General features: G+C 37.6%; 1 protein-coding gene across 9 annotated transcripts in view; it reads left to right on the top strand.

Annotated features, from left to right (window-relative positions):
• The window catches only part of UBR5 (ubiquitin protein ligase E3 component n-recognin 5), an 87,755-nt gene that overhangs the window by 10,099 nt on the left and 50,678 nt on the right, over positions 1 to 26,978 (top strand). For 5 of the 9 annotated variants that reach the window (XM_038130175.1, XM_038130173.1, XM_038130170.1 and 2 more), the window contains exons 2-9: positions 7,801 to 7,845; positions 8,303 to 8,384; positions 8,555 to 8,631; positions 9,437 to 9,556; positions 12,621 to 12,810; positions 14,538 to 14,697; positions 21,197 to 21,346; positions 23,329 to 23,540. In XM_038130175.1, the coding sequence (XP_037986103.1) occupies positions 7,801 to 7,845; positions 8,303 to 8,384; positions 8,555 to 8,631; positions 9,437 to 9,556; positions 12,621 to 12,810; positions 14,538 to 14,697; positions 21,197 to 21,346; positions 23,329 to 23,540 (1,036 nt within the window). Of the gene's footprint in view, positions 1 to 7,800; positions 7,846 to 8,302; positions 8,385 to 8,554; positions 8,632 to 9,436; positions 9,557 to 12,620; positions 12,811 to 14,537; positions 14,698 to 18,617; positions 18,749 to 21,196; positions 21,347 to 23,328; positions 23,541 to 26,978 lie in introns of those variants that run through there. The other 4 variants (XM_038130171.1, XM_038130174.1, XM_038130176.1 and 1 more) reach the window with 3 other exon arrangements.

Below are 26,978 nucleotides of genomic sequence, written 5' to 3'. Positions count from 1 at the left end.
ACAGCCTCCCTGGTGGCTCGTCATGAACTCCTGAAGGAACATTAACAATCTTATCACAGTGGGACACAAAAAAGTTCTATGATTTTCAGTGACTGGATTTTTATTTCGAATGGAATCACTACGGCAGTATTCTGACTATGAAAATGGGATTTTTTCTTTTCTTCGCCTTCATGGGGTCTTTAATTTTCACTCATTCTAGTTAAACAAGTATACAGCTTCCTAGCTGTGTTTTGATAGCTAGCATTTTTTTGTTGTTCAGTGTAGTAACACTGCTCATGCTATTATCATGTGTGCATTTTTCAAGTATTCTTGAATTTAGAACCATGGGGTTCTAAATTCCCCTTATTTGTGTTTTATTACCACAAGAGGATATACTTCCTAAAATGATGGATAGTTGAATAGCTTACAGCCTTAATTGTTTTAAGATTCAGAACTCACCCAACTGAGTTGATTGATCCAGTTGTTTAGCTGTGGTGTTCTGGCTAGAGAAATGGTCTTCTGCTAAATGTTAAACAAAACAGCTACAGGATCTTTGTGCAGTTGAACAGAATGTGGGACCACAAAATGATGATTTAATGCATTCTGCACCAGAGAACAGATTTCTGTCTGGATTTGCAAATTATACTTTTGGAACTCTTCTGCCATAGAAGGACCTCAGATTGAGTCTGACTCGTTCTCCTGTAGTGTATTTTTCTTTTTTCTTCCCCCCCCCCAGAAATGACCCTAGGTGTTTAGGCAACTTGTAGCTATAGACCTGCTTCACTACCAAATCCTCTAGATAAAGTGCTAAATAACATGTAGGCATGATGTTAACTTCTCTGTGGCAGTGCTGTCAGGATCATAACATTTGTGATTTCTTCCTGTTTGTATTCAGATTGTTAACTACAATTTTTTTTTTTTCAGAATAGGGGCCATGCTCTTTCATAGCTTATGGGTGTTTGCTTATTTAAGAAGCATGATTGACTTTGCATTCCCCTTGAGCTAGGCTATGGCCATCCTCTGCACTGTGGCGTGGGGTTATGGTTCTGGTTTTTTTTTTTTTTTTTTTTTTTTCAGAGGGGGATGTTTTCAGTCTCACTGAAATCTGAAGAAAGGGTCTAAGTAGATTCTGAGCTAGAGGAACCAGTCACCCAGCTTAATTCATTGCTAGTTAGAGGCATTTCACAAATGCTACAGGTGTCTGCCCCTGGTCTTACTGTTCTTGCTAAAGAAACAGAGTACTTCCAGCTGGATATTTAAGTACCCATGAATTTTTTTACTGAATGTGTAACTCTCTGACACTTTTCCTGACTTGTTGGTGTAACTTTTTTCCTGTGTCACTGACCATAGAGGGATTCTGTACAGCAAAACATGAGCTCCCAGCTTTTCAATGGCAAATCCCCTCCTTTTGCTGCTGTGCCTTCAAGTCAAATATGTGGAGATCACATCCTGAAAGCATTAAGTCCTCAGTATCAATTGCAGAATAGCCGATGTTGAAGGGACCTCTGGATATCATCTGGTCCCTTTTCCACACAAGACCATCTACAGCTGGTTGCCCAGGACTGTGTTCAGATGGCTTTTCAATAACTCTCAAGGGTTGAGACTCTACAATCTCCCTGAGCACCCTGGGTGAGTAATTGATCACCCTCACAGCAAAGAAAGTGTTTCCTGATGTTCAGACAGAACCTCCTGTGTTTTGGTGTGTGTCCGCTGCCTCTGGTCCTGTCACTGGGTGCCACTGGAAAGAGCCTGGCTCTGTCCCCTTTACTACCCTTGCTTTAGGTGTTCATATATGTTGATGAGATTCCCCCCAAAGCTTTCTCTTCCCTATGCTGAAGTCCCAACTCTCTCAGCCTTTCCTCTTGTGAGAAATGCTCTAGTCCCTTAATCATTTTTGTGTCCCTTTGCTAGACTCTGTCCAGTTATGCTCATGTCCCTCTTGTAGTGGCGAGCCCAGCAATGCAGATGTGGCCTCATGAGTGCTGAATAAAGAGAAGGGCTGTCTGCCTCAGCATGCAGGCAGTAGTTTCTCTGTTGCAGCCAGAGTGCTGTTTACCTTCTTCGCTGCAGGGCATGTTGGCTCACGTTCAACCTGGTGGCCACCAGGACTTCAGGTCCTTTTCTGCCGTGCTGTTCTCCAGCTAGACAGTCTCTGGCATGTGGTTGTTCTTGTGCATGTGGTTGTTCCTGCTGAGGTGCAGGGATTTGTGCCTTGCTTCTCCTTGGCTGTCATGAGTTTGCTGTGCTCTGGCTGGCAGCGATGTCCTGCATATCCACCAGTCCTTGCAGCTGGGTGTCATCAGCAAATTTGCTGAGGGTACCCGCTGCCCCATCATCTGGATTGTTAATGAAGGTGTTGAGCAGGACTTGGACCCGGTGTTGACCCGTGAGGCACACAGCTTGTCACTGGCCTTCAGCCAGACCTTGTGACACCAGTCACCACTCTCTGGACCCAGATGTTCAGACAGTTTTTGGTTCACCTCACTGTCTGCTCGTCCAGCCTGAACATCAGCAGCTTCTATGTGAGGAGTTTGTGGAACACAGCACTGTAAGCCTTTGCTAGGCAATATACACTGTCCTCCCCTTGTTCTTCTGTGCAGTGATATGAAATCTGCCTTTTTTTCTTAAAACTGGGACTAAAAGACATGTTCTACTTTTGCTAATTTTTCTTGTCATGCTTTAACCTTTTCGTGGGCTATCTTATACCCAACTTAGGTAATTGTCTACATCTGTGTAAATAGTAATTAAATAGTAATGGTCTACTATTAGACAATTTTCATTCTACAATCACTGTATTACCTGAAGACTTTTCAGTGACAGGAAGCTGTTTTCAGGACATTCATTTGTTTGGTCTTTGCCATATTAGCATTCTGCTACTGATTACAGGTTCAGCGCAGTGTGTTACCGTTGTTCAGAGAGTTCAGAGATCATGAAGGGATCATGTTCAGAGATCATGAAGGGATCAGAACTACCTTTATCAACCAAACTTGACAATATTGCAAAATAGGAAATAAAGTTTGGGAGCCATGTTCTGTAAACTTTTGTTGGCTGATACTATGAAATACAAGAACAGCTGTTCAAGTCAGACAAGAAGTCCATCTTATTTTCCTCCTGTTTTCCTCTACTTACAGAGACCAGTGCTAGATTAACAGGAGAACAGTGTTAGAATAGGGCAAACATACAGTGATGCTTTTCCAGCTTCTAAGAATTTGCAGCTTAGGGATTTCCTGAGCAGTAGGTGTTTGTTTAGTGTATAATAACCAAATTCATTTATAATTCTTGAAATGTGGGGAGGACACAGTGTAAGTACTCATCGTTCCCCTGAGTACTGAGTAGAGCAATGGGTTTCTTTGTCATCTAGTTCATTTCAGTGATCTCTGCATTATAGTCTAAGCACATTATCCTACTACCCTGATGAGCAGTATGGGTTACCTTGGAGCCTGTAATTTTGTACTTGTGCTTGGAATTTCTTTTTTTTTTTTTTTTTTTTTTTTTGTTATGTGCATTACTTTATTTTCTACAGATAAAATTATTGCCTGCTTTTGTGTGGTACTTTAGCATTAGATTTTATAGATTCGTGCCCCTTTCTACCTAGAATGACTTAAAGCACACTCTAAATCTTCATTTTTTCCAGTAGTAGAAAGATGTAGCTGTGGAAGACTGTCTCCTTGGAAGCTGCTTTCTAATGTTTGAGATGGCAGTCAGGGTCAGGATCCTTTTGTATGCTCTATTGTGGCACGGAGGATAGCTGGGTGTGACTTTGCATCAATGACAGTATCTAGTGTCAAAGTTATCCTGGCATTAGGAAACAAATCTTTTTGCTTAAGGTTTTCTTTGGTGTCCATTTTCTGCATTTTTGAGACTGGTTTTGTGATCCTGATAGCACAGGAGCTCATTTCCATGTGATTCAAGACAGCAGGTGAGGGAGGTCTTTGGTCTGGAGGCTGAGCAGCTCTGCTGAGCCAAGCCCTGTAAAGTGGCCCCAGAGGGGCTTCCCTGGCTCTGGCTCACTGCGCTCAGAGCACTTCAGGGTCTCAGCTGAGGGACAGGGATGAAGGTTGTATTTACCATTTAAGTGTTGATAGGTATGTAATACTGTTCTCTGGTGCTTAAATGGATTGTGTCATGGGTGTGTCCCCTTGGATATCTGCTCATTATTTTTATTAGTATTACTGTAAGCCTTCCCTTGGAAAGGCATTGTAGTGGTACTTGAATACTTCTGGCTGCTCTGGTGTGAAGTCCCATGTTTGTTGGCGTGCAGACTTCATTGACGTACTAAGTTGTTTTTAAGAGAACCTGATCACTCAGAAAAATCTACCAGGCCTGAAGTAGTTTTGTTTCCTATATCCCTGCTTGAAATTGTTCATCATACCAAGCTGATTTTGGGGGTTTTAGGGTTTTGGGGTGGGGTTCTTTTTGTTTGTTTGGGTTTTGTTTTTTTTTTTTTTTTGTGTGTGTCTGTGTAGTTTTTTGTTTGGCTGGTTTATGTTTTGTTTATTTTGTTGTTTTTTTAAAAAAAGTACCTTTTCTTCCTCTGCATCTCTTACTTTCAGTATTTTGAAATTGAGTTTCTCTGTAACTCTTTTGGATTTTTGAGCCTAACTTGCTTTTATAAAGCAAGATGTGGTGGAAGGATGGCTCCTTAGATAAACTTGTCTGGAAATAGAAATCTTCTTTGAGAAAAGTGATGTCTTGTGATGAATAAAAGTGCCATGTCAGAAATCTGAGCTGTGGTAGTCCTGACCTAGAGCCTTTTTGGTTGCTTAGTGTGAGCATAGATCCCTTCTATTCTGGTCATTTTCTAGAGGCTAGAAATTTGAGCTTCAAAACTTGAAATTGAAGAAATCCCTTCTTGGCTTGGACAAATTGAATTTATTTTCCTCACAACTGTTTTTGGATTAATTTCACTAATAGTATTTAAAGAATGTGTGTCTTGATAGGTGCTATCATCACTAAACTTTTTGTCTAAAAGTGTTGCCAGGCTAGTGTATTTCTTCAAAAATGTTTGTGATGAAAATACTTGTTGCTTCTAACTTTGTCCTTTGAAGTAGTTTAATTGCCTTTAATGAGACCTTTTTGAAGTGTAGTCTGTCAAGGCATTTATATTGGAGATTTCACTTACCACAGAAAGGTCTTAGTGAAAATGTTGACCTTGATGTGAGAATTGACTAAATCATCTCTGCCTTTACCTCTTCCTCCAGAGCAGCATCAGTTGAAATTACTGCACTGTATAATTAAAATTAACCTGATCTTAAATAAGCTTTTCCCTTCAGAGGGTCAGTGGTACAATACCCTGCAACTGTGCAGGTAGAAAGGCTTAGATTACTGCAGGAAATTATTTCAAGTTTTTATTTCCACAGAGAGGCTCTCCATACAGAGTATACAAACACATCTTTCTGCTTTGTTCTTGTTGTCCTGCTGGTTTGGTTTCATGATCAGTGTTCATGTGAATGCTGGTGCCAGCGCAAGAAGGGGGAGGAATGAGGCTGGAACCAGCAGCCCAGCAGGGAACAGCTCCAGTGGTGTTCTGCATCAAATTCAAGTCCTCGTGGACTTATGAGCAGTACTTGTTAATTTTGCTGTTACAGCAGTTGCATATGAGATGGTTGAGGCATGAGATAGTTTTTACTTTTATTTTTCTTTCTATAGAAGAGTTTAGTACTTTCAGCATTGTTGTTTATAACTCTCTCTGTTCTCTCCTGTTAAAGATTGACAGCAGCCTCTTTTCAGCAGCATCAGATCTCTTTTGGCCTGTGCTTGTTGCAGATAGACCTACTCTCTTGAGATTGATGTTACTCATGGATTCATTGACTATTCAAGTCTTAGCTTTCTGAGCATATTTCTTTCCTATTACTTCATTTTTACAGGTATAAAATGAGTATGATGACTTTTTTTCAAATTTTAATGCTGATTTCATTGGTAGTGCTCTGGTCTTGTGACCAAGGCTCAGATAAGGAGGCTTTAAATGTTGCTCATAGACTAGTTTAGTAACCATCTGCAATAAAGTGCTGCTTTTTTGCCATCAGCTTTTCTTAAAGGCAGTGCAATGAATTTAAAGGTAGCTTTTCCTCTTCTGTAATTACTACTCATGCTTGCCAGGAGAGAAATGTTAATGGGAAACTGTTCAGGATTCCTGTGGGAAATTGTTAGGTGATAAACTCAAGACATGGAACTTCAGGGATGTTTAACTTGTCAGATATTACACAGCAATCCCTGCTTGCTGTATAAAACCATATGATAAGGTGTGGAGCGTACGCTGTTCAGCTTGGGGTTCATTCCATTGTCTCCCACAGTAGTTCACTCTTGTGGGGTACCTTTTGCACAGATTGCATGGGAAGTTTGTGTTTTCTCTTGCTTTTGTGGGTTGTCTTCACAGAAACCTTATCTGCCTATGTACTCTTGGCCTGTGTGAAGTAGTTGTGGCTGGAAATCGGGAGTGTGAAATCGCCTACTTACAAATTGGCAGCTTGGCTTGGATAGCAAAAGGCAATTCTAAACACATTCAATTCCATCCTGCTGTCTTTTCACTTCTTCTTTCTTCTTGGGCTTGGAAGTTACTTCTATCAGTATAAAATACCTTGCTTCTCAAACAGATTTAGAGATTTTTTTCCTTTTTTTTTTTCCCCTTAGGACAAGTACTTTAAGAGTTAAACATTGTCCATAATGTTAAGATTTCACTGTTTGGACTTCTAGTCTATTTTCCTTCTCGTGGTCAGGGTTTGCAAGTAGCTGAAGTCTGATGTCCATAGTCTGTGTGTAGAAACTGAAATGAAGCAAGCGAAAGGATTTAAAGACATGGATTCAAACAGAGGAAAACAGCGCTGGTGTGCCTGTCTTTTTGTTAGGTTTAGAAACTTGTTGCTGATTTATGCCAGGATGAGCATGGCACCAAAACTGAGATTTTTAAATCTTAATTAAGAAGACCTTACACAATTTGTACAGAATTAGTCTTGGTTTTATATCTTGATAAAATGCAAGTACTCTGACTGTAATTGGAAGGTCTTTGGGGGCTTTTTCAGATTGTTTGTCTCCTTTGGGAAGAAAGGAACCCAAGCTTTAATGGACATGCTTACCTGATAGTACTCCAGTGTCTTTGCTGCCCATAGAGGATCTTTCCTCAGTGAATTGGAAGTTACCTTAGAAATCACTCTATTGCTTTCCACTTTTGGATGCAGTATCCTGTAAGCAGGAGTAGTATATGGGTTGGCCCTGTCTTCTGCTCTGATATTTTGAGCTTTTGGAAACATTGTTTACCTTTAGTAATGGTAATGTTCTACATAACACTATAAATAGTGATGTTTCTCTGGATTCTTTCTTCTGTTAGTCAGAATTTGTTTTTGTCCCTTCTGCTGTTGGCTTTTGTTCATCTATTTCCTTGTGTTTTCTGTTTTGGGGAATTTACTGTCATGTTGTTGGCTCTCACATGCCACATACTTGGATTTTCTTGAAGATAATAATCCTTTCTCCTGTGGGATACTGCATTCAAGTTTATACAAGGAAATACAAGTATATCTACAGTTCATGGTCATTGCTTTATATGTTTATTTAGTGCATGAAATTGTAAATGGTAGTATCGAGGCAAGAGTAGTGTTTTTTGGTAGTGACTTGTAAAACACACAGAAATGCAAGCAAACGTTGGTTCTGTGGCAAGGGTTAAACTGCAGAGTAAAGCAGATTCCCAGCACCAAGTGGTATTTATATTAAACTTCAATAAATGTGGTGGTAAGTTGTTCCCATGACATCATAAATATGCTGTGTGAGTGGATGTTGTGGGCTGTGGAGTATGTAATCAAATAACATCTTTGTTTCTTTCTGTTTCAGATTAAGGGAAGTTTCAGAGAAGCTGAACAAATATAATTTAAACAGGTAAGGCATATCATATGCTGCTGTAAATAATTTAGGAAAGAACAATTTTTTCTAACAGCAACAAGAAGCAGAAGATTGTACAGTAGATGATGGAGCCTTAGAAATCCTCAATGCTACTGATACTGAAGTCCAGATATGCTTCAGATAACACAGAAAGAAAATGAGGGGTTCTCAGTTATGATAAATTATATTATTACAATTTTCATTACGGAATGACTTCTTAATATGAGGTATAAACCCTGTTGTTTATTGCTGATCAGATTAAGTGAAAACTATCACCTTTCAAGATCTTTTCCCTGGATTTTATGTGCTGTGTGCTTCAATTATTGCATGTTTAGTAATTTTTCATATTGGTAACCACCACTGCACATTTTTTCCTTTCACGTACAGCTTGACATTTTTTTCCCCGGACTTCAAAAGTTCTAAAATACAATAAATTCTCACTTTTTATTTTCAGCCACCCGCCTTTGAATGTATTGGAACAGGCCACTATTAAACAGTGTGTGGTGGGACCAAATCACGCTGCATTTCTTCTGGAAGTAAGTTCCTGAAATCTTCACAGATAACAAACTTGAAACCATACAGTTAAAATTAGCTACATTAAATTGATTAATACTATTCAATAACTGAAGGCTTGTGTTTTAATTTTTTTGGTAAACTTGACTTACATTTCAATTTTGAACATTTGCTTTTCTTGTTCTAAATACAGGATGGTAGAGTCTGCAGGATTGGTTTTTCAGTTCAACCAGACAGATTGGAATTGGGTAAACCTGAGAATAGTGATGGGTAAGGAATGCTTTTCTTCTAAGATATTTTTTGAACTTGATAAGCCGTTCAGCTGCTTTTCTGGTTTTGTTTCTGTTTGTTTATTTTCAAAGTAGATTTTGGAATGGATACTTTGAGTAGAGACACAATGGTTAGGGTGATGCAGCCAAACAGCCTAGCTTGACAAACTGGTGTAGGAAGAAATAGTATATGTGATTCTGATGTGATTCTGAAAGAAGTGAGACAGGCTCTCTTTAACTCGAAGAAACAAACTACTCCAAAAATAATCCTTAAGAAAGGAAAGAAGCTGTGTTAAACTGTTAAGCTTAATGTAGAATCTACTCTGAAAGTGGTCCCATCTGGCAAGGCTCACTTTCTAGATCTGTGGTCCTTGGTCCAGGTAAGTCCCCCTTAACAGGACTAATTAATGGTTCACATTTGAATTTAAACCACTTCATATTGAAGTAGCATACTCAGGCTCAGGTTTATAGATAGAACACCTGCTGATTACAATTTGTACATATACACTAATGGAAAACTTAGCACAGTGGCTAACTCCATTCACTAATTAGCTTAATATGTATTTGCATCTGTGCTATTATGGATTGCTGATGTACATAAGGTCTGTTAGGCATGCTTTCCACTTTCTTTTTCCAGTGTACTTCTTAATATACAGTTAGATTAGTTTGGAATATTCCCCAAGGGTGTTGCTTAAGCTGGTATGTTACCAGACTAAGTCCCTGAGAATTTCAGCCTGGGATTCCAGGTTTTGTTCTTAACCCATTTGGGATTGTTTTGTGACTGATTTACCATCTTTTACTTTCAGTTCAAAGTTGAGCAGTGGCTCAGGGGCAGGAAGGACATCCAGGCCAGGCAGGACTAGTGACTCCCCATGGTTTCTGTCTGGTTCTGAAACTCTGGGCAGACTGGCAGGCAACACCCTTGGGTAAGTTTTGATAGGATTGAGGCTGCAATCTGTTTGTTCCATATTTGAGTATATGTGTATACACATATATAAATTGTATGCAGTATGTCTAAGGGAACGTATAACCACAGCAGTTGTGTAGGTAGGGTATAACAAAAAAAAAACCCCTTGATTGACTTGGTTAAAATAACAGACACTTAAGTGACCCTTCAGCACATAGGATACAGAGAGTTCTTCATATATGTGTGAAGAATAACTTGGTTTAGGCTGTGTTGTCTTCTTTCAAATGTTTTTTTAGTTCCTTGATTTTTGATTGATTTTTGAAAGTCTTTAAGAGGGACACTATCAATTGAAACCGTGGTAGGCTAGGAGCATACAGTGAATTGAGTGCATTTATGCAGGAAGAACCTTCATTATGTGCTCCATTGTTCTGTACCTTCCACTCCCTTGCCCCAAATCATAAGTGGTGTTTTGATAGCCAGGGTCCTATACATAGTAATAAAAAGGAGCGTTTGGAAAAGCTTGTTTCTCAGATCCTTTAAAATTGTACTATATGCAAAATGTACTGTATAGATCCATATTTCTTGTCAATAGTTTTAAAACTGATGGTGTCCCTTCTTATAGAAAGTAATTTACATTCCGTAATGACCGTGATCTCTTTGTTACATGTTTTTTGTAAGACATGTCTAACTATGCTGCTTCCTAAGGTTACTGACTGTAGTAAGGAGAACTGTGGTTTCTGTGAGTGAATGATTTGTTAAGAGGAAGGAACTACATATTTTCCATGAATTTCCAGAAAATTTGTTGGTTTTTAATTACCAGATAAACTAATTTCATTTGGGCCTTAGTTACATGAAGAATAACCATCCCCATAACCTTCCCAGTTTTTTTCTGAAATCATTATGCATTTGAACCTAAAAATCCACATGTTAAACATCAAAGATAAACTAGTATTGTAATGTTTAAGAACTTATTGTGGGACATGTAACACTGTTTTTTCCCTCCTTGTTCCTAGCTAAGCATGAAGTGTTAAAATTGTTTGAATCTTAGAGACTAGCCTTGAAGTGTTCCTAATGTCTTCTCTTAAATGTCTCAGAACTAGGTAGTTGAAAGTCACTGAACTAATAGAATAGCAGTAGGCACTGTAACTAGTCTGTTAAATGGAGGGAGTAATTATCTTAATAAATTGAATCTAAAACCATTCAAACTGTGGAGCCATTAGAGTAGGTAACTGGATTTGGAAAATTGCCAGCATGCTGCTGCATAGTGGAGAATTGCGGTAATCTAGTTGGTGAACAGAAATGAGACTGAAGATTTCTATTCTATATTAAAATTTCTTTTAGGTTTAGATGGCTTTAACAGCAATGGCTGTGTCCTTATTTGCCTTGACAGGACTAGGATAGGACACACAGGGAATATTTGGCTTGTTACACAAATAGAAATGGTTTTAACTGTTAGATGTCTAAATGATGCCATTGATAGTTTATAACTTCAAGTAGAAAATGGATCTGTAGTAAGTATTAATATCTAATACAGAACTTTTTCTTTAACCCCACATCTCCCTGCAGGGTGTTGAATTGAAAATTGCTCTGTAGGTAGAATTTGACTTCCCCTCAGCCCTATTCTTTTCCTCTCAGCCACCTTCCCACCTTTAGAACAGTTTCAGTGGCTCATTTTATTTAAAATGTCACATTCTTTGGTATTTTTTCTTTCTTTTTTTTCTGTTTTCAGTAGTATATTTTTCTTTTTTAGAATTCTCTTTCTAACTCATGAGACAAGACTTTTCCTAATGACATAATTGAACTACTTTTTCTCTTGTCATTGTCTGTGGTTGCCAGCTAGAATTCTGAAAATGTAGATGTGTCTGACAGAGCCTTGTCTTAAGCAGAGACTCGAGTTACTCTGTGACTGCAGGGTCTTGTCAGGAGGAAAAAGAAAAGCCGGTTAAAAAAGGGTGCTAGTAATCAACTGAAGGCATACAATGCAAGACAAGTATTCTTAATTAATTAGCTTTTAATAGCTACATATGATAGACTTTTAATGTAAATTTATTAGATGCTGTTTCAGAGAACATATCTTTATTTTCATGTCTGATTTTAAATGTTTTTTCTTGATAGGAGTTTGAGACTTGAGTGGTTGATAGCAGGAAGGTTCTGCTGATACAGATTATTAAGTAGCAGCAATAGCATATCCAATAACCTTTAAGGTGTAGTACAAGATAAAGCTTAGTTAACCTTGAAGAACAAACTAGAGTCTCTTGTCTTTCATGGCATCAGATTATCTTGACTTAAATTCAGAGCAGATTCAATTGACACAGTTCTGTGGTGATAATTATTAGTGGATAGCTGTAATGATGGTGAGATGTGTATTTCTACAAATCACTGTCTTTTTGTTGCCTTATTTTGATGCTGATTTGCAGAAACAAACTGTTCAGTCAGTTAAGGCATGTTTTTGTAATGCGTGCAGCTGTTGATTTCTGCAATAGGAATATATAAAAAGTAGAGTATATTTTGAAAACTAGGCCTGAGGATCAGAGAACTATCTAGTGTAAGATTTCTTTTCCTGTAGAAAAGATTACTTGATTTTTCTAGTGTAATCTTAACCAATTTCTTAATGTAAATAATCTATCAGGATCTTTAGAAGATCCACCTAAGCATAGTGATGTTCTATCAGAACCACTGACAGTGAAGTTGGTGCGTGTGTGCTTTTACAGCAGGAAATTGACAGATAAGTGTTAAGTGTTGTGCTGCTGCTACTGCTTTTAGAAAATCTGGAAATTGATCCTTTGATGTGCTTATGTATGTATACATCCACACAGCTATATGATTAGAAAAGAATGCAAGTTCCAGCTGGAGTCCTGGTTTTTTTTTTATTTCTTCTGCTTTTTTCAGAACTTCATCAGTTTCCTGGTGTTCTTGTTCTTTCTAGTTTTGAGAGTTACTTTTAAGGCATTTGTCTGTGAAGTCAAGCTGCAGTATTTTTCAGAGGCTGTTTATAAGTAATTAGTAATAAAACTAAAGATGTTTGAAGTAGTCCCCAAGGTATGCTGCTGTATTAAAAAAAACAAATAATCTAAATCTTCTAGAAGCCGCTGGAGTTCAGGGGTTGGTGGAAGTGGAGGAGGATCTTCTGGTAGATCATCTGCTGGAGCTCGAGACTCTCGAAGGCAGACCAGAGTTATACGCACAGGACGTGATAGAGGATCTGGACTGCTGGGGAGTCAGCCACAACCAGTGATTCCAGCATCAGTCATTCCAGAGGAACTAATTTCACAGGTGTGTGAACTAGAAACTGCTTGTCGCCAAAAACTTGGAGAGCTTCTCAAAGCATGTGTACCAGAATGTGTTGCAGTAGTGCCTATTCCCCAAGGAGTAATGGCATGCAATTGAAGAAATTGACTTTCCTTAGCTGACTTGGTTTTATTCTTAAGTATGCAGTGGAAGTGATAGACATTTGGATTCTAGAATTTTTATTTTCAAACATCAGCCAAGACAACGTATATGTTGATAGTAGATGAGGAAGGCCATGTTTGGTTGCAGAGGGGAGATTTAGTGAGAGAATCACATATTTGAGAATAACATCAAATGTTAAGTTTCTTGAAGGAATGCAACAAAGGAGGGCAGATTGACTTTTTTTTTTGTGTTTGATAGAAGGAATGATCCATTTCAGGTGTGAATGAAAGACATAAAATTTATTTATTCTCTTTAAAATACTGGTAATATTTCTTCATGGCACCTCTGCTTAATTTTTTATAAATGTGACTTTTATGAATATTGGGTATATATTGCTCGGCTTTTGCCTTTCAATGCACTGAAGTCTGAAGAGGCAGTTCAGTCTATTAAAACATTTCCCTCTATATTTGAAGAAACGAAAACATTCAAAATAAGTGACTAGTTAATGCATTTTAACTGTTAACTTAGAACTAGTTGCTGGTTGACATTTGAAATACAGAAGTTAGTTGCTAGGTGAAAGATAATCTGCTTTACCTCCCTTGCTGTGATAGTTTGCCTTCTTTTATTTTTTAAATAGCGTACTTTGTTTACCTTCAAAATAGAAGGTGTCTAAAACATTTTTGAGGTAACTTGAAAGCAGAGCAATGGGAAAGATCTTAGCAGATGTTCTATAGACTCTAGGAGGTCTCAAAAATCTGTAAACCTCTGGCATAGAAGTTTATGACAAAAAATTTACCTTTGTGTGCTATTAGAATGTCCCCCCCCCCCCTTTTTTTTTTTGCTTTCCAACAGACCATTTTACTTGGTGCCTTATTTTTACTCTGTTGTGAAAATACTTAGTACTTGTTTCTTACGTTCTTTTGTTTCTGATCTTTCAAAACTCTCATAATCTCTGACATTCTGTAGAAGCTAGTCTGGAAAAACAAAGTGCTCTGAGTCCTAGGCTCAGTGGAATAAATCAGAGTTTTTGTCTTTTTTTTGTAAATTCATTGCATCTGATGTTTGGGAGGTGTTATCTGCATTTGCACTTTGTAAATAAGAACTACGGTGTTGCAGAAACTGCTGATGGTAGGCCTTTAAAAACAGAACGATGAGGAAAATAGAGTAATTAAAATGGTTTTGTTTGAAGGGCAGTGGAAAGAGAAACGGTATAAAAGGGATCAAGCTGTAGTTTTGGCACAGCAATTGATTGCAAACTCTGTTGATTGGCATACGAAGTTTAAACACTTTTATAGAAACATACAGAAACTCTCAAAACCAGATTTTACTTATTATTTAACTGCAGCATTAAACATTCCAAGAAGTAGATTATTATAAGATTCTGTTAGGAAATTTAGTGCCAAAGTTGGAGTTCAGTGGCCTAACTGGAACTGAGAGAAGGCTGGATATCAAGTACACGATACTGTGAAAAATTGATAGGAGCCTGTGTCTGTATGTACTCTTACTGACTTTTGATTCTTGTTAGACTTTTTTTAGAATTAAGCGTCTTCTTATGAACAGTGGTTGGTGATCTGAGAGTGACCAGTAACCAATTCACTCTGCTCTTATAGGCACAAGTTGTTTTACAAGGGAAGTCCAGAAGTATTATTATTCGAGAACTCCAACGAACAAATCTTGATGTAAACCTTGCTGTAAATAATTTGTTGAGTCGTGATGATGAAGATGGAGATGATGGGGATGATACAGCAAGTGAATCATATCTTCCTGGAGGTTTGTATCGTGCAACTTTTGATAAAAGATCGCCACACGTTCCTATTTTTCTGTACTTAAGTACTGACAGTGAGCTGTGTGCTGTGCGAGGTACGCGGCGAAGACAATTGTTGCTTATAGGAACAAAGTCTAAAGATGTATAAAACAAAAGATGGACTGGAATGTCTTGAGGGATTAGAATAGCCACTGAAGAATAACTGTTGATACTGCTTGTGGGAAGCATGAAAGTTATGGGTTTTTTTAGGATCCCAGGCTTTGTAACACTAGCATTACTTTAGCCTATTTTGCTGCTCAGTGAGATGCTGAGACTGCTGTGTGGCTTGCTCATAAAAGCTAATTCTAAAACTTTCTAGTGACTTGCATGTTTTTTAGTACTAACATATTCTTAATATTCATATAAGTTTTTAGAGCAAAAATTATGTGCTTTTTTAAAATCAAAAAGCCTTAATAGAGGGCAAAACACTTTACAATGGTTACAGTTAGATCGAGAACTTCGTCTTCATGTCACGTTCCCCTTATAAATGCTGTTCTGGCTATAATGGCAAAACCCTGTAATATAAGTGCAGCTGTTTTTGAAATACTGCCTGTCCCATAAAATTGCTTTTTATAAAAGACTTTGAATCTTCTTTTGCACTGGCTAAATAATTTAGACAAACTTTTCTTGCTGAGTGAACAGATTGGAAAACATAGCAGCCAAATCCAGTGTTGTGTTAGTTGCACTGCACGAAGAGAGCATGTCTGAACTCTGACTACATAGTAGCTTTTCTTGCGTGTCAAAATGATGTTTTGGTATTTTTCTAATAAATGGTTGTATTTTGGTTTTTTCTTTCTGCTCATCTGGTTCACCAGGAAGGTTCATGGCCTTCGTCCATCTTTATCTTGTCAGTCATATGATTAGAGAATGGGTTTTTTTAATTTCTGCAACAAAAACTTTGCATTTCATTTTGCTTCTTTTAGTTTGAGTTGCATCTGTCAAGCATCTTTATTTTGCTGTGGAATCAAGACTCTTTTGGTGAAAGGCATGAAAAAGTCTTTAATCTCAGTCTTATTTTTTAGTGATCAGCATTAGGCAGATGCACTGGAGGAAGTTAATTCTCTGAAGTTTCCAAGTGTTCAAAGCACTTCTTAGTCTTAAGGATACCCAAATACATTCCTCCAGAACTGACTTTGAGAAGATAAATCACAGTTAGGAACTTCTACTGTAAATTACTGCTTTTAACCATACTAACCAGCCTTCAACAGCATCAACTGTTCTCTGAGTACCTCTTGTGATCCTAAGGATCGATTAATAGGGACTGTCTGACAACCTGTGACTGGTAACATTTATTTGAAGGTGCCTCTCCTACAGTCTGTGAGTCTCATCTATTTGAGATGGGTTAAAGTAGTATGCCGAGTTTCACTGTCCTCACTGGATGTCCAGAAAAAAAATTTTCTCCTTGGCTTAATCTTTAAGTCTTCCCTGTTCAGAGTAAAGTTTCTGTAAGGGATTGCAATGTCCTAAAATTAGGTTTTTCCCCTGTTTTACCCCACAGAGAAATTTGGCTAATTTTCTCCCAGTTTTTATGGGAAAAGATATGGAAATGAGGACTGAAATGACATTTGATGTGTCTTAGCGCCACTCTTCAAAGACGTAATTTCTGATTTGCAGAATGTGCATGCCGTCTCTGTCCTAAGTTTTATGGGTGAAAATCAGTCTGTTGCACAGAAATTAATTAGTTTGGTATCTGAAACTGCTCAGAAGTCTAGCTGCACACTAGGCAGTGCTGTCATAACTCTACTGTTGAAACATTGAATAGTAAAAATTAGCGGCTTTGCTTGTGTCACATGACCATGCAAGCTGGTTTTCAGGAAAACTAAATGGCCAGAGAAAGTTGCCTGTAGCTCTTTTTAAAAGTATTTTTGCTCTATAAACTTTGCAGTTTTCCTGCTTTCACTTGTCATCTCATGTCTGGATGCCCCTTTGGAACTATAACATCATCAGAGAAAATTGTGGATAATTGATAAATGCTATATGCATTCAATTGTTAGGCTTTTTTTATTGTTCTGAAAGATAAAGAACCTTTTTTAAAATTATGCCAAATTATGCTTTAAAGCTTTTTGATTTTCATTTCAAGCACAAAAAAAAAAGCAAGTGAGAAGACAGAATTTGCCTCTGGACTTTTCAGACTCTTTCATTTCAATTGAAAGCATATGTTAATTTTGTCTTTCTGCCTTCTGCATGTCTGATGCTTTGTGACTCTTAAATTTTGGGGTTACTTCTCCAAGCTTTCCAAGGTAGAGAAAATTTTAAAAACACTTTACATATAATTAAAAAAATCATTAATAAGCTGAGATACTTTCCAAGTACTGTGAAATTAATATATTCTTGTTTAATGGATCATAATTTCTTAATATATATCAGTTTTGATGATATTATTAGTATTGTAAACGCTATGCATCTGACTTTTTTGAGGTAGCAAAAAACATGTTTCAATCCTTTCTGAATTCTCAAAATGTCTTGAGAGCAGAACGTTACTTTTCTGTACAGATTGCTATCAACGAGTGTCTCTAAAATATTTATTTTTGGATCCCAGTGTACTTTGATTTTTGGCTTTTCTAATCTAGTCCTGTTTCTTTTGTTCTATGATAGTTAGCAGAGAGGACTGTGGGTTCATTTGTTTCATAACAAATACATAAGGAAAATAATCAAGGAAAAAATATATAGAACAAAATCATTTAGCATAGGAAAGACTTGACAGCCCCTATGAGGCTCATACCAGGTAGTATTAGAGGGTTCTTGTGGGCTTTGTGATCTGTTAATAGTTGGAATAGAGATGCTGTTGATGTTAAAAGTTTTGTTGTTTGTGCAGTTCAGAGGAGTGCGTATTTGCTCCGTTACTTCTGCATGGTACAATGGGTTCTCGCTGGTGGGACTTGTGAAACGTGGGTTTGACAACATCCAGGCTGCTTTGCAGAGAGAGATGGGCTGGCATCGCAGCAGGGATTACTGTGCTGGCTTCCAGGGAGGGGAATGGGAGCTGCAGCCTAGTGTAGGATCAGCTCAGTGGTTTGCCTTTGGGGAAAACAATTAGATAATGGGGTTGGGGTTTTTTTGAGGTGTTGCTGTTGTGGTTTGGTTTTCTCTGCTGTTGGGTTGGGTTTTTTTCTCTGTTTTTGTGAACTTCAAGTTGGGTAATATTTTGAATAAATATTATCTTATCAAGAATGAATTCTGGAGTTCTGTTTTAGTCTAGTTTCCTAGGAAACCAAAACAAATGTTTCTCTCCCTTCACTGTCACAGTTTTGCCAATTTAATCCAAACTTGAAAGAGAAGGAGGTACTGCACACATTGAATACTTGAATATTTCATAAAAGTGTGCAGCTGAGAAGAGGGGAGAGAACTTATGATTGCACCCTCAAGGGAAAAGGTTTAAAGTGAGCTGTACTTGAGATCAGAATTGATCTAAGCAATGCCTTCAATTAATGAATCCAGTGACAATGCTCTTTGAATTGCTGCTTATGGGCACACTGAAAACTAGGGGGTTTTATTGATTTTTTTTGGTGTGGGTATTTTTTTGTTTTGTTTTTTTTTTTTTTTCTTTTTTCCTCTGAACTGGATATCTTTTTCCTTCCAATTTTCTTTGGTATTTAGTAGTGAATCATAGATATTTTCTTACAAAAATAGGTTCATCAGAAGTATCACACCTAGCTGTAAAGGGAGCAGTCTGATTCTGGTCTAAAACAGCATAAGAGATGAATGATATAATCCCATGGGATTTGTCTGAAGAGCAGGAAAATAAAGACATAGAGAATGTTTTTTTGGTTTTTTTTTTTGGTTTTGTTTTGTTTCATTTTTTTAAACTCTGGATTCTTAAACTGGATGTAGCCTTGCAGTATCTGTGTTTTCACAGCGCTAAAAAAATTCCAGTGATGTTTGAAGGGGAGTGGATTTGGCTCCTATCCCTACTGGTTTTAGCACCTTTCTTTGCTGATATAGAAAATGGAAGAAGGGGGATCTCTTTCAGAAATACTGGAAGAAAATTAAAATCTGATTTGAAGCTGAAATAAGAGGGTAAGAAAAGGCTTCATTTCGTTACTCATCTTAATGCGTATTTAGCCCAAAGCCACATAGTTTTGGTTCTTACGTCTGATACTTGAATTTTTACCTTTTTTTTTTTTTTTTTTTGGAAGCACAGCTAAACTCAAGATGCCTGACCTGGTGGAGTGTGTGTGTGTGTGTGTTACAAGTTAGTGTGTGTTTTCTGTGGAGAGGATTTCTCACATAGCTTACCTTATAAAAAATCCAGTATTGTCTGTTTTGAATGAAGGTGGAAAGTTCTTTTCTGTACTGGGCAGTTTGGTTCCTAGAAAGAGATCAAACTTCTTTGAGTTCTTTGCAGTTTTTTTTCCTGGACACTGACCAGAAGATACCAGAACTAGTTGCTAGAGTATGGAGGGATTGGAGCTTACCTAGGAAAATATGGTTGTGGGAGGAGGGAGCAGTATGTCAATACTGGGAAATACAACAAAATGTCATCTGTGTTCCCAGCTCTGAAAGTCTGTTACTTACAAGTTCACCCCGAAGGTAAGGTATACTGCAGCTTTATAGTTGTGAAAAGCCAGTAGCAGGCAGGGTAAGGATACTCTGAGTGATCTGAATTGTTTTAGATAAATCCTGTTTACCAAATGTGAATTGTCTTCCTAAGATCTCCAAGCTGTCTGTCATGGATGACTTCCTAAAGTGTACTGTGTGAACTATGGAGTCCCAAATGGTGTGGTTTTAGAAGCACAGCCTACACTTGAGTGGATTACTTAATCAATGCAAAAAGCATTTATGTAGGTCTTGCCTTGAGCCCACTGTGCTCACTGGTTTGCAGTGCTGTTTTTCTGTGGACAGTCGGTGGTATGTGTTGCATTTCCTGTAGATGAGTTTTGAAATACAAGGATGAATATTCTGATGTACAAACCTGTGAAAGTCTTAAGTGAGTTAATACCAGCTCTAAGAGCAGACTTCTGGCTCCTTTTCAGTTTTTTGATACCCTCTACTTCGGGTTCCTCCCTCCATTTCATTCCAGACACTGAGAAGAAGACTTATAATAATCAGATTCTGCTGTCAAGAATGCTTATTTTCTAGCCACTGTTTCCTTCTGTGCCTGTGAGATAGAGGCTGAGAACTGGATGTGCAGGAATTGTGCTCCTTCCAGGTTTCCTAAGGGAGTCTGTGTATAGCCTCACATGAGCTTTGTGGGTGGTTTAAGCTGATGAGGCTGTCCTTCTGCCAGAAGGCACTATCCTGCCATTTCCTTGCATGGGGGTGAGATTTTTGGGCCTGTATGGGCTAGTGAAGCCTAATTTGGGGAGCCTGATTTTTTTTTTTTTTTTTAAGGTCAGATTTGCTTGAAGGTTTGGGAAGGGCAGAACTATTTCCTTCGGCAGCAAGCAGCAGGGTCTGGTCAACTTTGCAGTGTATGGTTAAGCTCCACATTTGGGGCTCTGATTACTCCATTAAGTCAGTGTGGAGATCCATCCCCACCTTACTTCTAATCAGTGAGCTTCTGTTTCAAGCCAGGTGAATGCACTAGTTGCAGATTTAGAAATCCCTCCTTGTCCCAAGGAGGTGCCTGCCACAGGGATAAAGGAGGGGAGCAGGACTGACCTTCTGTAGTAAGATGGTGGTCAGGTGCAGTTGTCTTGACAGTCCGTATTGCTGGCCTTCAATAAGTCACATGGATTTCCAGTAGCCTCTTTTGTGTGTGGATAGAAGCTTTAGTTTAGTTACTGGAAGGAGATTGTTTTGCATTTTAATGATGATCACTACTCCAGGGAAACTCAAGTTTTCTAACACAGAAGCTAGGACAGTCACAGTATTTAATTTAAGTTCAACCTTTAGGTTTGGTTGGGTGTTTTTTTTAAACTGCATGGTATTAAAACATTGTGCTTTTTCCAGATAACTGTTGTTTTTCGTGTAGCTACCATTTAAAGCTTTGTATTGAGAGCTGCAAGTTGCTAGCTTGTGAATTAAATGAGTACATCATTCTCTGAAGGAACCATTGCATGGAGAAGGGTGCAGTCTTTGGCATCAAAGACGTGGCTGTGCAGAGGTTGCCTTTCTCCATCAGCTCTGTCCTCCCTCCATTCTAGGTCATTTTGGGAGCTGTGCATCTCATGCATGAGTGTGTGTGCACATGTGTGTATATGTCTCTATCTTTAGTGCCTCGTTCTTTCAAGTGACAGTCAAAAGTTTGAATTTCTGGAATACAGAACAATATGTTTTGGGAAATGTAGTTAGGTAAGTGACAGAGCAGTTCTTGCAGGGAAGCTGGTATTGTTCACTAGTTTGCCAAGCTTGATTGTAAATGTGGTTGCATAGGAGGCACATGAGTTTGCACTGGTGAATCTGAAGAGCAGAAATTCAATTAATAGATAGGATTTTTTTTTGATATTTGTTTAGTTGATGGTCTCTCTAGCTGATGTTTTAAGTAGCTGATTATTCACTTAAGACCCTTGTCTCCTCTTATAGAGGATCTTATGTCTCTTCTGGATGCTGACATACATTCTGCTCACCCAAGTGTCATTATTGATGCTGATGCTATGTTTTCAGAAGATATTAGTTACTTTGGTTATCCATCCTTTCGGCGCTCATCACTTTCCAGGCTAGGCTCATCCAGAGGTAATTTTGCACCTTTTTTCTTTGTAATAAGTAGTTTGCTGTGGGAAAAGCTAGTGGTAGTACACACTGGTGGTTTAGATGCTGATTTAATGTGAAAGTAGACTGTGCTATGTTCTCAAATATAGAGTAGACAAGTAGACTGCTGCTCATCAAAATTGTTAATGAATTCTGACTGTTAGCAGGTAAGTTCTTCAAGAACGTTGGTAGTTATATATTAAAAATATAAATGTTGATCATTGGAGTTGCAAGGTGTTATAAAATTATTGCATGTTAAGTTTATTTTAAACCGTAGTGTATGTACCTACTAATACATTGTGATACAAATATATAATTTGGCTCAAAAATTAGTAGTAATCGATGACATGCAGCATTCTTAATACTTGCTTCTTTTCTTCTTCTTCTTCTTCTTTCTTTCTTTCTTTCTTTCTTTCTTTTGGGTTGCTCTTTGTACACTGTTCTTCACATTTCCTTAGTTGTTCCATGACAGAAGTTACCTTTACGGAATGAGGAATTTTAGATAACAAGGAGGGAGAAGAAATCTAAATTTTACTTTTGAAGCATTTTTATAGTTGGATAAGGAGAATTATTGTCAGGTGATAAAAAAAGCTCCTTGAGCAGTGTTAGGGCATTTTTTCTTTTAAGCATTATACACTTGGAGAAATTTATAACAGATCATTCAGCCATTTCTTATCTTTTTGAGGCTGTTGCCACAAATATCTAGAATATTTCCAAACTGTTAATCCAACCTCTGGTGTGATTGTTGATTTAGTACAGTTTTGTTGCCTTTCATGAACATGTTTTAATATATTAATTGCTGAACATGTAAGTTCCTGTTCCAAAATTATTAGTCAGGGGGGTGATGTTCGCTAGAAAGTAAGTACAGTACTTATATGACATACATCTGTAAGACAGGCTGTCGTGTTTGGCTTATGTAAAAACTTTCCCATTTGTCTAATGCAGCAAAAGACCCAAGACTTAGTGTAATCCATTGAAACTATGAGATAATAATGCAGTCATCTCGTATCTGTAGTTCCAGTTGATTTTTGTGAGCATAAGTGAGGTACTTCATAGGTTAAGTGCATTTATGTGCATGTGCAAATATTCAGCATCTGACATAACTCCTAAATTCCTCCTTTTTTTTCCCTTTTCTAAGGTTATTCTATATAAGAGATTGTTCTATAAAAGAGGTTACCACAAGTTTCATAGTCCTTGTTTTCCATGCATAGTTGACCTGTGGAAAGTTAGTTTGATTACCTAATTTAAAAAATTTTTCTGCATGAGCGAACTGCAGAGTACTGGCTTTAGACAGTTTATAGGCCAGTTGGAGGGGAAGCATTTTGGTAAGGAACATTTTTCTGTGAGGATCCTTTTAAAAACTTGTCTGACTCTTGAAAAGTTTTTTCATTTAATTGACTCAAAGCAGATAAACTTTAATTTATTAAATCCAGTCCTATAGAATATTGCTTTAAATGAAAGGGGTTGGATTATCAAACATGTATGAGAGCTTTTTTTAATACTTTCTTTCTTTAACCTTTTCAAATTACTACTTTTTTCTGGGAAAGTTGCTATGAAACTCTCTAATAAATACTCTTTTTTGGTTTGCATAAAGCTATCTGACAGTCTGTATAGACTTAAGATTCTTCTATTGTTGTAACTACATTGATAAAACTACAAAACTGCATACTGTACTAGAAAACCTGAAATATAAATGTTAAATGTATTTGGCCTCTTATGATGTAAGTGAAATTTCTCTAGCATTTTTTCATAGTGCAAAAAACTGTGAGCCTTTATTTCTAGTTTATTTTATGTTTAGTGATTCTAAAGTACATATTCTTGAAAGAGTTAATATGTTGAATGTTGCATGTCAGGACTATTTTTTAATCTGTGTGAGTAGATTAAACTGCTGTTAGTTGCATCCTGAAGGGTCTTTACTAGAGAGTGGCTTACTTTTATCCCACTGGTGTGACCCAATTGCATACCAGTTCTCCTTCTTCCCTTAGAGAGAGACTCTGAGCTGTTGCGTGAACGTGAGTCCGTTTTACGTTTGCGTGAACGAAGGTGGCTTGATGGAGCCTCATTTGATAATGAAAGAGGCTCAACAAGTAAGGAAGGGGAACCAAACCTGGACAAGAAGAATACACCTGTTCAAAGTCCTGTTTCTTTAGGAGAAGACTTGCAGTGGTGGCCAGATAAGGTATGGAATTTTTTAATCTATTATTTGCATGCTGTGCAATTGATCTGTTTATTTTTTTCCTGAATTAATACCGTGAGTGGCCTTTTTGACTATGAAGTCTTCATTTTGTGAGATAATGTAATAAAGCATATTCCTTATTATGCATTTAGTTAAATTACACATAACTATTGACACCCTTACAGCTGCACTCCTGTTACTACTGTTCTAATTTTCTTCTCTGTGTATTTTCAAGATGCTGCTGTAGATCATAAAACTGGGTTTTCTTTTTCTTTTTTATTTATTGGGTGCTCAAAGCATTTATTTGGCAGTATGGAGCTCATGAAACAGTCTAAACTATGCTTCATCAAGGAAACACTTTTTGATAAGCATTATTATTTCTAGAGATACTTTGAGTGTATGGTGCTTTTAAACTACAGTAGTAAAAATTTGCATTTATTTGCAGTTGTGTTTTGAGTTGATGAGTAATTTGGTTGCTCCTTCAAAATCCTTTGGCTTTGATTAGCTGTTCTTCATTAATAACCTTAATTCCGTTTTCAAGGCAAAAAGTAATAACCGCAGGAGATAAAAGTAGTAGAAACAGCAGCTATATGATGGTAATTGAATATCTGTGGTTATTGTCTTTGTGAACTACCTAGATGTTTGGGGAGATGAGTTTTTAAAAACCTGAATAAAGTAAAACCCCCCAAAAAAACTTCATAAGAATTAAAGTGATCTTCTATGTTTAGTAGATCAAATTCTGTTGACTTGCTCTAGTCTTCCCATTTCTGTCTGTCCATGGGATCTGTGAGGTTGCTTTTTTGATCTGTCACACTTTTTCTATGTCTCTGTTCATTTCAGACTAAATCTAGATAGAAAGCTTGAAAACAGAGGTGAATATAGAGGCTTATTTCTGCTAACAGCAGCATGACTTTCTATGCAATTGTCTTCTTCTGGGCATTCAGACTGAGAAATAAAGAGACCTAAAAAGAATGTTTTGTCTAGTAGTTGCTCTCTGCCAGATCTTTTATGTCTAAAGTGTTTTTCCTTTGTTTTGGGTTTGTTGTTGGTTTGGTTTGGTTTTGTTTTTCCTTATCTAGTAACACTGAACTTCTCTGTCAGTGAAAGTTGGCAGCTTTTATTCCCCTAGCTTAGAATGAGAAAATCTAGCTTGGTAGAGAGACATTCCAGGAATTTAACATCAATGAATAAACATAGTTTGGATTTGGAATACTGACTCATCATCTTTGTTTTGGTAATGTTACTATGGCCATTATTACTAGTGTGGGTTTTTTTGTTTGTTTTGCTGTGATATCTAACTCTATGCCTGTGCAGCTTTTATATACTGAACTGCTTCCCACTTACCTGTTTGCACATGCACTCATATAAACCCCAGCTTCCGGGCTTCCAGTTAAATCAAGGTGTCTTACTGGAAGGGCCTTCCATTTTTATTCAAAAGTAATTTAACTTTCCATTATTTCCTTCAGCTAAACATTGATAAGAAATGGTTCTGTGTCTTTTCCTGATGTAAATCCAGTTGAATTTTTGTTAGTATTTTCCAACAGAAATTCTTCAAGGAGAAAATCCTGAGGGAGATTGTTTAGCAGAGAAGTCAGTTCAGATGTCTCTTCCATTTTGGAAAATGGGAAGGGGGTTTTGAAAGGTTACTGGAACAGACAGTAAGCTAGGGGGCAAGTGAAAGCACACGAGAAACCGCTACAAAAGAACCAGTCACGTTTGCAAATATTTTTATTTGTTTTTCATTATTTTGACCTTTACATTTGGGACAGAACTCTGTAGAAGGCTGTGATGAGGGTGGCTAACTTTTGTTTGTGGGAGGTGAAGTACCTACCTGGGAGGCATGGGTGAAACAGAGAAAGCTGATAGAGCTCCCAAGTACATCAGTTTCACCAGCAATCTGAGACTGACAGTGTATAGACATGTTGCTCAGGTACTGCATTTTCTCCATCAAATAAACATCATCAACTGCTCAGGAATCCAAATCAGTGAGTACATTCTTCTGATAATTCAGATCTTGTTACACTGTTGCACTGTATCGACCTTGTGCCACGTGTATTGGTAGTGTAGCAATGGCAAGTATGGCTGGTCTTTCCCTGCTTGACTGTAATGTAGGTGCAAACCAAGCCTTTAGTGTTTTCAAGTAGGTGTGTTCTGCTTGAGATACTAAGATTTTGCCAGTAGTCTGCATCATCTTCACGTGTGTTAATTTCTCTGGTCTGAAATCAGAATTTGTAGTTGAACAGAGTTTCAGGTTTGCAGAAACAGCTGTTGTGTTGTTTGTGCATCTTTGGGCAGTTGGTTGAATGGCCCTCTGGAGGTGAATGTAGCATTGATCCTGAAGCACTTAGGTCACAACTGCTAATATTTTGATGGAAAGGAGAGAAAAAATTTGATTGGCAGGTCTCTTCTTGTACAAAGCTGTTTGTTTTTAAAAGATATATTAGCAAGATGAGAAGTCAAAATGAGAGTGTCTTGGAGCAAAAATTAATTGCTTTTCCTACTTAACTCTGAGGCATTAGGCCAGCTAACTTCTGAAGATTCATCTATGCTGATGAAGCAGAGATGCATCTCATTAGACTACAGTAGGTTCTGATGACAGTTCTTTCTCAGAATGTGCAGTGTTTATGCCATGGCAAAATTAATAATCGTGACGTGGATTAGTGGTTGTGTTACTTCTTTGCTATGTTGGTAGATGCCCTCCAGAACAAAATAGTTCTCTAATGATTTAGCGAATTCTAGAGACTCTTATCAGGGTATAAAAGAGAATTGCTTGTGATTTCTTCTGTCCTTTCCTTCTGCTACTTTTCTTTTTCCCAGAAATACTGGTGAGCATCTGATAACAGCTGTACTGAATGTACTTTTGTTATGCACACTTCTGGGGATGAAAACAGTAAAAAAATAGTGTAAATCCAGACTTACAAAACTAAAACTGTTTCCACTTTTAAACTTCTGTGGTGAAAAGTCTCCAAATTTAGAGGACAGGTAAATGTACTGGATAGTGGGACTTTTTTAATAGCTGAGTGAGTTCAGTTTCCCCTCAGATGGCTTAAGTACTTAAACGTGATGTATTGTAATCTGAGAGTCAGTTAAAGATACTGATCTGGGGAGCTAACCACTGCAGAGAAGAACAAATACAATCTTTCAGATCTGTAGCTGTAGAAGACAGCATTTGATTTTATACTAGTTGGGTTTTTTTCCTTTTTTGTGAAACTGTAAGTGGAAGAAAAATTTGAATTACTAGTAGTAAGGAACTTCAGAAGGAACATGTTTGTTCTATAGCTGCACTTGCTGAGGAGCAGTGAAATGTTACAAATGTTTCTTGGTAAACAGAATTTAATGTTTTGTGAAATCACTCCAATTCTCTGTAGTTGGAGATCCGTTTCAATGCAAGGAGAGACAGGAATTTGCAAAAGCGAGGTTGTAAGATTGTATAGTTGCATT

The sequence above is a fragment of the Motacilla alba genome, chromosome 2 (genome assembly GCF_015832195.1).
Source record: "Motacilla alba alba isolate MOTALB_02 chromosome 2, Motacilla_alba_V1.0_pri, whole genome shotgun sequence".
Lineage (NCBI taxonomy): Eukaryota > Metazoa > Chordata > Aves > Passeriformes > Motacillidae > Motacilla > Motacilla alba.
The sequence above is the reverse complement of the archived record's forward strand: the minus strand, read 5'-3'. Positions and strand labels throughout refer to the sequence as shown.